General features: G+C 38.2%; 1 protein-coding gene across 3 annotated transcripts in view; it reads left to right on the top strand.

Moving 5' to 3' along the window:
- The first annotated feature begins 671 nt into the window (after window positions 1–671).
- Window positions 672–15,145, top strand: part of LOC121302313 (inactive carboxypeptidase-like protein X2) — a 36,176-nt gene continuing 21,702 nt past the window's right edge. For 2 of the 3 annotated variants that reach the window (XM_041232180.1, XM_041232182.1), the window contains exons 1-3: window positions 672–1,434; window positions 3,198–3,448; window positions 12,889–13,218. In XM_041232180.1, the coding sequence (XP_041088114.1) occupies window positions 3,214–3,448; window positions 12,889–13,218 (565 nt within the window). In that variant the 5' untranslated portion in view covers window positions 672–1,434; window positions 3,198–3,213. The remainder of the gene's footprint in view (window positions 1,435–3,197; window positions 3,449–12,888; window positions 13,219–15,145) is intronic. The other variant, XM_041232181.1, reaches the window with a different exon arrangement.

A 15,145-nucleotide genomic window follows, 5' to 3' on the forward strand; every position in this document is an offset into this window, starting at 1 on the left:
ATTGGCTGATGTGGCAGTCTGGCTCTGTGGTGATGTCAGAACCAAGGAATGAAACACAGAGTGGTGAGTGAGTTGAATTTTCGCTGTTGGGCGGTTTCTTATTAAGCAGAAAATAAAAGGTTGTAACAAAAACAGCACACGGCACTTGAGGCCAAAATAAACAGACTAACAAAATGAATAGACACTAACAAACAGGGAGGACAAACGCTGAACATACCCTAGTGGTGGCCACCTCAGAAAAACTTTCTGACTCATGTGTAAACAGAGAACCACCCACACACCCTCACAGCATCTGTTATGAATCCAGTTTAAATTCGAAAATTCAAGTATTCTCGAATTCACGGTTGGCTTTTTACACACAGTCTGTCAGCATGTTGTATTATATTAGTTTAATTACAAACCTGCCCATCGGCCTCTAATTAGACTAGGGGAAAAAACAACCTTTCTCTGAAATAATTTTTTTTTATTCCATTCGTCTTATCCTGAATCATTCCCAGATACTTATCCAGTGACAGTGATTTATATGTTTGAACTAGCTATAGACTTGAAGACTATAACCTTACAGCTCACTCCCCTCCCTTTCCTTAGACATTGTAATTCTGCCCTGTTTTGTAGTCTTGTTAAATGAGTCAGGGGCTGGGCTTCGGGTTTCCTGTAGGTATTAAAGACATGTGCAGCTGCCACAGCATTGCAGACAATCACTGCTGCAAGAGGACTAAGGAAAGACAGACGGGTTTGGTAGCTCTCTCACCAGCTCCTCCTAAGTACTTATCCAGCCTCCTAAATACTTCTCCAGGCTCCAAACCAAAAAAAAAACTAAAGTAAAAAGATAGCCCGAAAAAAGCTGGGGGAAATTGCTAGAACAACAAATAACTGCAGATACTGGAACATTCTTTCTATACTTTTCTCTGCAATATCTGCCTGGATACCCTCCTGCCACCATTTTATCCTGGAGCCCTGCTGTATTTGGGATTATTGAGCGCTTTTAAGAATCTTTAGCCTAGTGCATGGCAACAGTGATTTAAGTTTTCTTTTCTTTCCAACTATTGACAACACCTTTACTTCAAGCTTCAGGAATTTCCTTGGAGTGAGCGCTTGGGCAACAGTGATTCATTTAATGTTCTGTGGAAAGTTGCAGAATCGGCAGATTAACTACTTTACTTTCCCCTGGGGGGGTCTGCGCTGTAGCTTCACTCTAGAGATCGTATTATAGTCTATAGTCTGTTTCCTTTACCAGCTTTCACTCTGACTCTTTTTCCTGCTGGTGTGGAGTACTATAGGAAAGCCTCGAGAACCACCAGTCTTTAGTGACACATATTGACGGTTTCTAAAAGGACATTGCAGGACTGCTGTGAGAAGCTTCGCCGATCTGTACCAGTCTGTGGAGAAGTTTGAGGTCATCACAGCAGCTGGTACTGTATATATAATTTATAAGTGAGTTGCCTTATTTCATGCGTTTGAAATCAATTTACCTGAAATTATATTTCATAGAAGTCTATATCAGTCCAATTTATGTTCTGGGATTGTTAGTTGATTTATTATTATTATTATTATTATTATTATTTATTATTATTATTATTATTATTATTATTATTATATGCATGGACTTTATTTTGTATAAAGTAGCGTTATATAAAATGTAATACATTGAATATACAGTTGTATCTAAAGTTTACATACCCCAGTGGAAATTTATAATTTCTATAAATTTCTTGAAAACAAATAATTATAGGCAAAATCTTTAGTAGCAAAAGTCTGCTTTTGTGGAGGAGGAAAAAAATTACAAAAATAGATAGCTACAGTTATTTATTTTGCAAAACTCCAAAAATGCTAATTTCAAAGAATTCATAACCTGACAAGGAAAATGAAATTAATAGCTAGTTGAGGGACCTTTAGTAAAAATAACGTATTTTAATGATTAGGATATTTGTCAATGAGCTTTTGGCATGGTTCTTTACTTTTTTGACCATTCTTCAACACAAAATTGTTCCAGCTCATTCAAATTCCGAGGACTTCTGTTCTGCACAGCCTTCTTCAACTCATACTAAAGATTCTCAAACAGATTCGGGTCGTGACTCTGACGAGGCCATTCCAGAACCTTCGTTTTATTCTTCTTTAAACATTCTGAAGTAGATTTTGATGTGTGCTTTGAATTGCTGCTGTGTTGGACCATCCAGTTGAGCTGATTGGCCAGTATCTTTTAATATGCTATGGAATCCATTTTACCATGTATTGGAAATGCATTTCCTATGCCATGAGAGGAAAAACAGCCTGTGACAGATGGCTTGCACCAGTGATGTCAGACCTGGAAGAGAATACACACACACAGTACTGGCGTAATACAAATACAATAATACTCAAAAGGGCTGGACACTCTGCCACACAGCCCCATAGAAGGATATTACCACCACCATGTTTGACAGTGGGTATGGTGTTATTTTCTTTGTACGCTTCACCAGACTTTCTCCAAACGTAACAACATCAGTGTGACCCAATATCTTGCATCACTCCACAAAACCTTTACATGAACTCATATCCATCTTTTTCTGACAAAGGTCTTCAGATCGCTCTTTTCTTTTTCCCCATATTGACTTATTATTGGCAGTGACAGCAATCATCCTATGCCTAACCCTTCTATACTCTAAGAATGTTCAACTACAATCCAGTATTTTCTAGACTTTTTTCTAGAATTAGGTTCTGCATTATCATATTGAAATTTCTAGCACCTTGCAGACTATCATAGGATCAAAGGGTATGAATACTTTTGAATGAGCGTTTTCCGAAATTTGCAAAAAAATTAAATAAATAAATGCTGAAATAAATCATTGTAGATATCTATTTCTTGCAACTGTTTTTCCTCATCCAGAAAAGCAAAAATTGTTTGTTTTTGAGAAATTTCTAGAAATTATAAATTTCCATTGGGGTATGTAAACTTTTCACTACAACACTATATTGAAAATTACATTGGTTTTACATGATAATAGTGTTAGACAATATTTAAGTGATGAATATATACATGATATATTGACGATTCAGTTAAGCCATGTTGACAGCAAGTTGTGCAGTACATGTACTATCCGCTACTATAAAGTGCCCTGCACTCTTTCACTGTTTTCAGTATTTCACTGTTATTTTGATGTCAGATCAGTGAGATAAAGAGTTAGCATTTATATAGCTATTTTTCCCACAATATCAAGGGGTGTTAAAGTGAAGATGAAGTGGAAAGCTACAGTGTGTGCCTCTGCACTGCTCTGCCTTGGGGTCCTCCTGACGTGGAGTGCTCCTGCTAGCTCACAGGCCGTCCTCACGGATTATAACATCACAGAGTTCCAAAAGGGCTTCCTCCCGCAGGGGAGGGAGGGGGAGGTCCAGGAGTATACCGGCCTGGACACTGGGGAGAAGGCTGTGAAGACAAAATCGAAGAAGTCTCCCGAAGAAATCCTTGCAGGTAGGAGAAACTTGAGATCTGCTTACTTCTGGTAGTAGGATAATCAAAACTCTCGTTAAAAGTTGAACCCATCTATTCAAATGCCTTAAGCAAAATGAATCAAACAGATGTGAAAATATCAGCCTATTGATGCCAGGTTTGAGCGCAAACCTGCTAACTACATCCTGAGAATTACAACAACTTTACATGTATTTAATTTAAAAAATAAGATCATAGCCTATTTTAAGGGGAGCATATTGGTTAAACGTTAACTAGCTCACTAACATATTCATAACATTAACAAATATTAGTTTTAGCCACATGGTCATACTTCCCAAATCACAATAGTGAAGCATTGGCAAATAATTATTGCAGTATAATTAATACAATAAAATGCAATACTATGGGATAGGCCTCTCAATACGTATCCAATTTCTAGGAATGGCAAACTACAGAGGAAGGGTCATGTATTGCCCTTTTAATATGTTGGTGTCCCGGAATAAATTATCATCCCTAATCAAAAATAGACAGCAGATTTGAATAAGTGGGGGTGTCCACACAATACAAAAAAAGTCATTGTGGCCTTGAGGAGAGTTCAGCAAAGAGAAACCAGACTAATCCCAGGGCCTAAAGGAATGAGCTTTGAAGACAGGCTGAAATAACCGCGCCTGTTTATCCTGGAACAAAGAAGAATCAGGGGGGACTTGACTGAAGTTTAAAATGTTAAAAGGAGTTGAAGTTGACCCCAGTCAATCTGAGCAGCACAGACACCAGGGCTGGGAGGGACCAACTGGAAATGAGGTGGAGAGCGGAGAACAGGGTATGGGATGAATTGCAGTATCTAGCCCTTCAAAAGATGCTGAAGACAGGTGATCCTTTAGTTTATTCCTAATTACAGGCAGGTCAGGATCTGTCCTATGCCTACAGGCTGTGAGGTCTATAATTAAGCTCCCTAGTAAAATCCATCCTGACAGATGAAACCTCTGGAGGTCTTGCCACTGGCCACTCTGCATAGTCCATTAAAACACAAACATTTTTCATAGTAAAAGCATAGTAAAGTGTAATAAAGCATAGGTAACCATTGTAACTCACATATAGGTATAGTAAAGCCTAATGACAACATGGTAAATAATGGTAAACAATTGTAAATGCATAACCATGGGAAAGCATGGAAAACAACAAAACTGCCATGCTAATTTACCATGGTAAACTTTTAGACTGGAAGTATGATTGTCTAACTTCACAAAAATCCTGTTATAGTTTTTCTTTGAAATGTTTTATTTCTGGATGTCCACAGCAGTACCTTTGCAGTAGGCACGCTGTTTGGATATTTTTTGCATTGAAGAGCAATCTTCACTTCTTGCCACCTGCCATAGAGATATGTAACGTAAGCGAGATCAGCCAAAGTGTCTTCATAGTGCTTGAGATAAAGAAAGGATAGGGACTGCACAACTCTGTGCAGCTGGACAAAAAAAAAGGGCATTACATTATTACATTTTCACTTCAAATATCACATAACACAATCGTTTTTACATCAAAATATTTTCCTCCAACTTTACAAACATTTAACTCATGAGTCTGGAACATTGTAATAAATATGATTGTTGCATACTTTAAAAACACATTCCTAATAGAATTTACGAATGAATACACTCCCTGGCTCTTCATAATAACCCTTCATCTGGCATAAGGAAACTGTCTGCAGTTCTTTATAAATACTCAGAGGAGGATATGATGTCTAATATAATACTCTTATAATAAACAGATTTTTGGCTTGTGCAAATCTAAATGAAAGCTTGTGCAATAATGAATAGCATCTGTCCCTCAGGCTGTTCTGTGATGAATGTTTTTTTAGCTGCAGATTGAACGTTATGGAAGAGCTCTTATATGATGCATAGTGTGGATAGTATTGTGTGCTGATTCTGTATGTCGAATGCCTGGTATTTGTTGTGCAATATATAAGGGCTGCATCTCCCTGTTAAATGTCGGTTTCAGTCAGTCAAGACAGCATATCAACAGTGTAGGATCTGGAAACACCTTCCAATTAATCTGTAATATATTGCTTCTATAACAAAGTAATCAGATTACTTTTTGGAGCCAGTAATCAGTAGCTTTTCCAAGTAATATTAACATCTGTCATTTTATGCATAGTTCAGTCAACATATACAGAGCCTGCTTGCTTTAAAGCTTTCTTTTCTTTACACTTTCATAAAAAAAAGTTTTCACCAGAACAAACAGCTTTATAATTGCACATGGTAAGACAAACTACTGCATTAGCTGAACATTAGCAAAAGTGCTGGTTTATAGTATGTTATATGAAACAAGAACAAACAGGCACAGCAGTCACTGTAACTCACTGATTAAATAATTGCATAATTGCATACTTTCTCTCTCCATATGGAAATGCTTAAACATGACAAATGTGGAACGCTACTGGAAAGAAACGTCTAAAATTGTTTGTCATTTTAAATGTCTAAATAGATTTTTCTTTGTTATTTTTTTTTACTATTATTATTACAATTGATATTGTTCATGTGGTTAGAATGTAAAATACCAGCATTCATCCTGTGTTGAGTAATTCCTCTGTATTGATTTGAAGAAATGCAAACCCAGAATTAATTCATAATAATCCTAATGTTTTTGTAGCCTATAAATGTACAACATCTCAAAACTGATGAAACTGGGTGCAGATAAAAGTAAAAAGCTTCAAGTCAAGTACAAGGTGTGCTCGGTTGCCTAGCAAACAGCCTCTCCTCCTGATCTCTAAAAATGGTCCTCTTAAAATTAATGCAGGAGTCAATTAATTAGGAGCAAAGGATACATTTTGACCTTGGAAGCTTCGGAACACATTACCGAAGGAAGGTTTGAACCTTCGATGGGACTCATTTGCATAATTCACTGGTGCCATCACCATAGCTACTAGTTTATATTTGATTGAAAATCCTACTATTTTACAGGTAATCCATATAAATGGAATAAAACATTCATACGTTTTTTAAAATACATTATATAGAACAGTAATCATGTTTTTATAATTTAAATAAAATAAAAATTGATTATTTACATGTAATTGATGCTGCTTGCGATATACATCTTACACTATACAACACTTTTTTGTTGAGAGTCAGAATTTCCTCACATACTCTTTTATTGAACTATATGTCTTGAGAGTCCCTGTGAAACTTTGCGTCCCGTTCTGCAGGTTCATACTAACAAACTCTTGCATTTTGGAAGTATAAACTTCATAAATTTAACGAGTTATCTAGCAGCAAAATGCTTTGCTTTTTTAAAAAACCTTAAGAAATGCCTCGCTCCCTCTGGCAATGACCTAGCTCATAGTTCCAAGCATTTTCAGTGCTTTTACAAGTTTAACACCATTAGTACTTCAGTACAGTAATATGAATATGGTTATCATATATTTAGCTCTTAGGCTATAAAATGCAAAAAGCTAAAAACACCCACCGCTAAATCGACTCGTAAAATTTTTATCTATATTGAACACGATCCTTTCACTTTTCACGTTCGTTGCCCCTTTCAAAGTAGACCCAGGACACAAATTGATCTTTTACGGTTGACAAGCATTTTCAGTGCTTTTACAAGTTTATTACTTCAGTACAGTAATATGTAATCATATATTTAGCTCTTAGGCTATAAAATGCAAAAAGCTAAACGCCCACTGCTAAATTCACCATTCTAAAATATACATCAGTAACATGTTTTTATAATGCTAAATAAAATACTCAAATTTTTATTTTATACTCATATAATAATATCAGCAACCCCGATCAAACTGGCTGCCTCTCTTAAATACCCTGAACCTATTTAACCAATGTAATTGATGCTGCTACCAAGGCCACCCCCTCCCCTAAAACACAACCACACACTCTCCCGAACATTTCCGCCCTCTTCCACGGGTATTGAGGGTGGGTCGGTCCTTCCGGCAACACCCCACCGGGATGACAGGGCCGACCGAAGTGACGACCGGGGAACAGGAGGATGCAGCAGTGGACAGAGATCTTCCACTGACCGGCGCAGCGATGTCCGATCACCCAGGGGGAGCGAAGCAGCGAACAGGGGGAGCAACAGCGACGTCTGGCAGCAGCCCAGCGACGTCTGGGTGCTCGGGATAGCGGAGCAGGGAACCAGGGGAAAAGCTGTGGCCATGTTGCAGACTCCTGGGCTCCAGGTCCAGCTCTAAGAAGACCGGCAGGGTGTCCAGGAGCAAGGGGCAAGGGACCGCACCTGGCAGTGCAGGACTGGTTCGCTGGGGTGATGAGGTGGGCACGCTCCTGGCCTCCTCACCTCCTCCTCTTGTGGAGCAAGGGGCTTCTTTCTCTGCTCTGGGCTCTGGGAGCGGCGGCTCCTCCCTCTCTGGGCTCTGGGAGTCTTCTCTGGGCTCTGGGAGCGGCGGCTCCAAGCGGCGGCTGGGCTTGTCTTGCCTGCTCCCATTTTTGGAGCAGCAGATCCAGCTTCGGCTCTGGCTCTGGCAGTTCCAACCTCCATCTCTTATTCTGCTCAATCTGAGCAGCAGTGTTTCTCTCTATCAAAGCGACCAATTCCTCTAGGGTTTCCATTTTACTGGGTCATAGGGGCGCCCACACACACTTCTGGTACCATATGTAAATTTATCCTTGCACTTTTCACTTTTCACGTTCGTTGCCCCTTTAAAAGTAGACCCAGGACACAAATTGATCTTTTACGGCGCTGACGCGCACTTTTTAATAAACACAGAAATGAAAACAAAACAAACAAATGCCTAGCTCCCTCTTGGAGCTCTGACTAAACATAGACTGGTTCCTCACTAAACCACAGGACGGCTAAGCCGTTTACCTGACATCAACACCAAAACGGGCTTCTCTCAGCACTCTCTTCAATACGACTGGACACACACGCAGTCGGGCTCTTCACTCAGCAGCCCCGATCAGTCTGGCTGCCTCTTTTAAATACCCTGCACCTGTCTCTAATTTATAATTACGATCAGGTGCCGAGGATTATAAATCATTAAAACAATTACAATTAAACCCCATAACACCCAAATGTGCATTCTCACAAGGTTTTTAGCAGGGAAGGATTTTAACCCCCCTCCCTGGTACCTTACAATATATATATATATATATATATATATAATATATATATATATATATATATTTATATATTATATATATATATATATATATATATCACTCTCTTAAGACTAAAACATCATTTCTATGCCTTATAGCAATTCATCAATATAAAAGAGAAAATACCCTGCTGGGCTTGACTTTGTAAAGAACATTTAGATTGTTATCAGAATGAAGTATCGAACGTCAAACGTATTTTTGTTTACACCTTGCATCTTGAAACTGATAACAGGGCCGTGTAGCTTCCTGTCAGGCATCATGTAAAAAGGTCATAATGGTGTCATACTGCCATCTGATGGACAATGGGGATGGTTCAGTTTGTAATTAAATTAACATTGTTTTAAAGGGGAAAATATGTTAACTGTTATAAAAACGATATTCCTGTGATATTCCTTACTTAAATCACTAAAAATTAAGTAATGTATCATTCAGAATATGGACTGAAATCAAATTAATTCATTAGAATTATTTTGGTACTGCATTGTGTGAAATCACATCAGCAAAATAGAAATGTGATTATCAAGTAAAAATGTTTAGTTGTTTTGTTTTTTATTCATTTGGAATTTTACTCAGTCTTGATTTCTTTTGATCTTGGCATGACGTGTTTCCACACACCTGTATAGTGAAGACCAAACTCACAAAGTTTCTGATCTTTATAGGGTGGGACCTTCCAAACCCACCCCTGAAGATCTATCTAATTATTTAAACACCTGATTCTAATTATCCCCTTAATTGAGCTGATAAAACCAGGGGTTCACTTACTTTTTCACATACCCTGAATCTTAATTACTCATTGTTTGTCTAATTCATACATCATTTTGTTTCAAAAGACATGGAATTGATTAATATAAACCCTATTGGATATTTAAGAAAAGATTGGTTTTGATTCAAGAAGGCTATCATGGCAAAACTATGGAATTTCCATAATTATCATTGGGGTTTACAAACTTTTTCTCGGCACTGTACATAGCTAAAAGCAGGTCTTGAGAAGTTATCCAAATACATGCTTGCTTGTCACAAGATAGATTAAGGATTTATGTTACAATTACTTTATCACTGAATTTAAACTGATTTGATTAGCTTTTCAAACATTTTCTTTACCTACAGCAACATAAGAAACACAGGGAGATGTAAAAGGGCAGTTATTAATTTTCTTCCTGGCTGGCATGTCTAATGAGACACTGACAGAGCTAATGCCAGCATGATATAATGGAATTCTTCTGTACAAGCCTACACTGTTCCTTCAGACAAGAATAAGGTCAGTTCTGTAGGCCCGGGCGAGTGTGTGGGATGTAAAAAAGTGCCTGCTGAATCAAACACTGTAAAACGTTGAGACTCTCACTGCAATTGATTATAGAGAGGAACTTTTCCCTTAAGGCTATTTGAACAAGCTCTTTGTTAGTTTTTCTTCTTTCTTTTTTTCTGGCAAACAGTTTTGTTTAAACTGTGCCGCTCAAATAGTGACCGAAAATGTGTGCTTTAAATGAGGGAATGTGGAATACTTGATTCCATGGTGCTGTGTTTTAGATCTACGTTTTGTTGTTGGTCATGTTATAAAATGTAATTGAATAAAAAACAACAAATTCCTTCTGGATAATCTGGCCAGATCTTGACAACAACCAGCTCTCATTTTGACGCTTCTGATGCTTGCCCAACATAAACAATTACTGGCTTTGGCTTACGAAGTTCTGGAAAAAACATGTTTAACTTATAAAATAGGAGCTTGTTTGAATGTAGTTGCACATTAAATCATGAGTCAGATCACCAGACAGCTTTAGTTTTCCGCAAAGTTGCGTTGGTTTGCAAAATACAAGTTTATGCTAATTTGAGATGTGGTACGATCTACAGCAAGCTTAGTGTATGCATATCGCACAACAGAAAAAATGAGGCAAAACATTCAAATGGATCTTAGTCCTTATTCACATAACTTTAACTCATGAGTTATTTAAAGAATGTTTTTCAAGCCTGTTGTTATGGCAGAGAATGGTGTTTGGAATGTGTTACCAAACCACGTTGATGATGCTGAATCATTGGGACACTTTTAAAAAAACGGTTTGGAGATCAATGCATGGAACTGTTATAGATTGCAGCTGTGTTTTTAATAATGCTCTAGAACAGTTTTATGACATTGAAACTTCATTTTAATCCACACACTTCTTTAAATAGCTCCAGAGTTAAAGCACTCTATAAAATCCTCTGGAATAAAAGCATAGTAAGCTATAATGAAATAAACCTTTGTATCATTTGACTTAATAAACCTGGTATCATCTGACTTAGTAAAACCTTGAATCATCTGACTTATTGTTGGAGATTCATTAATTGAATTTGGTGAATATTTACATTGTGTGATTCTGTAGAAGCTGGCAGCACAGAGAAATAACATTTCATTGATTATCACCACCAGATTTTGTATAATTGTTTCGAAACACACCCAACTTTTATATCTCAGCTATCTCTGAAGCCTTGGAAAGCATTATGTCAGTTTGGCAGGCTCTTGCTCCAGTTTTATTTGCGGCATGAAAGCTTTTTGTCAGGCATGAATTCCAAAGTTGTGATTCAGCTGGGTTCAAGGGCCTGCTTTGCACACTGGTCCGGAATACAAATTTTTAGATCTGCAGTAAATTAACCCCTGTATGGTGCTTTTTAAAAGAAATAAGTGAGCTACTATATTTATATGTTTTCAACCAGGGTCTGCCGATCTTAGGTGTGGAAAATATATGCAATTTATTTGAGAAGATCACGATTTTTCTTTAATGTTGTGTAGCTATTATAACAAATGCAGAAATTATCATGATTATTTTTATAAGTGTAGTAAGTATATTTAAATGTTTTATTTGCTAAGGGTGTTATACTATTTCATTTTTTTAATCGTTACTGCTTTAAAAACAACTAGAATTCTATCCCTCATAGCTATCATGTTTATAATCTCTAGTGTTTTTGACCAGTGGCCATTCTAAACTAAAAGAAAAAAAAATCCTGTGGTTATCACATTCAGTGTTAAGTGCCAGTCACACTAATGTAAGATCCATATTTCTTGGTTCTGTTTATATAAATGGATAACAATGTTTTTCCACCAATCCTGTCAAGCATTTTATCCTGCCTGTTTTAAAAGCATCTTTTCCTGTTTCTTGGCTGGTGGTCCTGTAATATGGGCTTCTGGCGTCTGATGGCTATCAGTTAAGACTGCCAATTCTGAATGGTATTAGTGCTAAATTTATTTTTATTTTTCAGCAAATTAAGCTTCTGAAATTCTTAATGATCTTTAGGGTATACCAGCAACTTACACACACACACATACACATTGTAGGAACCCATAACCATAACACTGTTACAAGTGGCAATACTTACACTGTAATCAAAAGCACTTTCATGAAACTCTGTGGTAATGCAGCAGTTGCATGGGAACACAATAGTTCTGCGCTATGGTAAAAAAAACCCTGGCCTTGGCATTTCCTTATTTTGACAAAACAATAGTGTCAAAATGGTATGAATCAATAAACACATGAAGGAAAACTTTCCCTTTAGATGCCTCTCCCATTTCCCCTAGCGCTAAGTAACTTATAAACGAGTTGTATAATTTGATATCCAAATTCTGATCTATTTTGGATTATTTTTTAACAAATTAAATGGAAATTATGTAAAAAAATGGTTATCTTTTTTATGGATTGTCAGATATTTGAATATAGCACTTTAATAAAACCCTCTTCACTAAATAAATTGTGTGAACCTGTAACTAGTTACTTAGTCCATGAAGAGCCATAAATGAAGCAATTTTCATCTTGATCACTTTGAACTAAGTAGCCAATCATGCTTTCTTTGTTAAGTCATTTCCTGCTCAAATGCAAGGACAAATGCTTCAGGTAATGCATTTCAGACAGAGGCTAGGTGTAAATGTATTCTTTAATTTCAATGGTTTCTTAAAGGAATTGCTCAAGTGCTGGATAGTTTGCATATTACATAAAACTGTGACTTTCTAATTGGGAGCCTTGGATAATTTGCATATTAGCTAACTAATGTCTGAGATTTCACACTAGGTACATTGCTTTATAGATAATGGGTGAATTAACTAGTTATATCGTAAATTATTATGCAAATACACAAATTAGTATGCATCTAATTATGGACTTTAAAAGCCCAATACAATTGAACATTTGGTTTACAGGGGTGTTCTGTTGACTGTCAACACAAAAGGTTAGCGTACAATAAGCGGAAGGCAAACACAAAAACAAAGGTAACTGGACTGTCGTACGAGTAGAATTACAGAGTGAATAATGGCACTTTCGATTATGGTTCTCAGCTCTCCACTGTCCCTCACTTCCTCTGTTTTACTCTCTACAGCCAAGGCGAAGAAAGCAGCTGAGAAGGAAGCCAAAGTCAAGAAAGAGAAAGAGCCCAAACCCACCAAGAAACCCAAGCCTCCCAAACCCACCAAGAAACCGAAACCCCCAAAACCAACAAAGAAACCGAAACCCCCGAAACCGACAAAGAACCCTAAACCCCCCAAACCAACAAAGAACCCTAAACCTCCGAAACCAACCAAGAAACCCAAAGGCAAGAAGAAAACAGAGGAAAAGATACTGGAGGAGAAGACACCAGAGGAACCTAAGAAGAAGCCAACACTGGAGGAGGAAGAAGAGCGAGTTCTGACTGAGCTTGGCTGGGACAAATGTAAGTATTAGTGTTATATCCATAATCGTAACACTATTTGCACCGGACAAAAAAACAGTGTCCTCAGAGATAGTCAAAAGCAGAGGATGTCTAGTAGCCTCTCAGATGTGGATTTGTTTTCATCAAGGCAAGTCAGTAAATTCAAATGTGATGTTGTGGCCAGAGAAGGCACTTTTGTGCATTATTTGTTAACAACGAACTGGATGTAAATAACGTGTGCAAGATAGAGGAAGTACGAAGTGGATCGCACCTCCTCAATCTGCTTATAGACAGCGACCAGGCGGTCAAGACCCGAACAAAACCAGTTTGGTATCGAACCGGGGTCGTGAGCGAGCCATGTAGGATCAGGTAGAAACCGTGTCGGTTCGGGACTGGTTCAGTGACTTCAGCACCGGGTCGGTACATTTCCAGATCGGAACCTGGATGGTACTGGGACAGCACTGGTTTGGTTCGGTGCGGTGACTTTAGCTCGGTGTAGGTACGGTACCAGATCAGTTCGGTCCCGGTTTGGTGACATTAGCACAGTCAGCACTCACATGAGACTGAGGGAAGCCTGCTTATCAAAATAAACTAATGAGGGAAGCCTGCTTATCAGAATAAACTGACAACCTTCATAATGGTAAAGCTTGTTGGAACAATTCAATAATTGATCATTTAATATCTGGGATGATTAGTTCTCTCAAAGTGTGCAAACAAATTAATTAATAGTTCAATTCTATGTGAATGTGTTACAATGAATTAATTTAGTTCCATAAAAGGAAAATACAACTGGAATTATAAACTGTTCCTTCAAGCGTCCAGTGTCCAGTGCAAACGCTCCTCTCGGAGACAAAGTCTTCAATCCCACTTTGGATCAAACTCTGCAACAAAGTTTCAATTCTCGATAGAATCAACAAACCGCTGCAACAAAGTCTCCAGTCCTCGGTATAGGATCCACAACAGCGCCCGTCCTCTCTGTCCACTTCGTTGAATCTTTAGCTAGCAGGTAGCATGGCACAGTTTCTTTAGATACTGTGGGGGTTTTAGGTGTACAGCAGACCCAGACTGGTTTGGTTTGTAAGTTTTACAGCAGTCTCCTCGCCGGGCCTCAGTCTCGTGCTGGTGGTCGTTGACCCGCTTGCAGCTTGCTTGCTCGTCTTGGTTCCGTTTTTAGGCAGAGTCCCGGAGTATATTTATATTTTCACTCTGCTGAGTAGCCACTTTCCTGAGGTCATTTGTGTAGCTTACCTCTTTAAACTCCCAGTCCTTTGATGTTTGGATGTCCTTTTCCACCGGGACAACGCTAGTTTATGTCTCCCTTTTGTCAAAACGATTGTTGCTCCACGTGTGAATTATCTATACATAATCCAACCGTCCGCTCAGCCTAATCCAGTTCAGGCGCCAGTCCTCTAATCAGTAGGTCATATAATTCAGTATGTCTGCAAACCAGAGGCCCCTTTCAAGACACAGCAGTTTGCCTTGTTTCTCAAGACACCCAGTCTCATTAATTCAGTTACATTTCTAATGCACGTTCATGTATTATCATATTCAAGGAATACGTCCTACAAGTTGTCAGCAAAACGGCATCAAGATACTCTGGGAGAGATTGCAAGCAACCACAAGCGAAGCGAGTATCTTGATCCTGCACAGTGCTGCTGAACCCAACAGCTGCTATCGCAGCCCCATGACAGGCCTGCCCTCAGGCTGTGAAAACAGAAGAAACAGCGTGAGAAATTTCTCTCAAAAAATACAGTAATGGTAACAATTTGTGATGGAGAGAAACATGTTCTCCCTCACTAATGCTGAACCCTGACATTGTAAATATGCGCTGGACTTTCCTGTTCAAATGAAAACTGTTGAGATGTTTATGTTAATATATATATATTTGCCATTGTGCTTTAAAACTAAAGCAAAACAAATAATAATGGGGAATATGCTCTCTCTGTGT

Source organism: Polyodon spathula, chromosome 29 (genome assembly GCF_017654505.1).
Source record: "Polyodon spathula isolate WHYD16114869_AA chromosome 29, ASM1765450v1, whole genome shotgun sequence".
Classification (NCBI taxonomy): Eukaryota; Metazoa; Chordata; class Actinopteri; order Acipenseriformes; family Polyodontidae; genus Polyodon; species Polyodon spathula.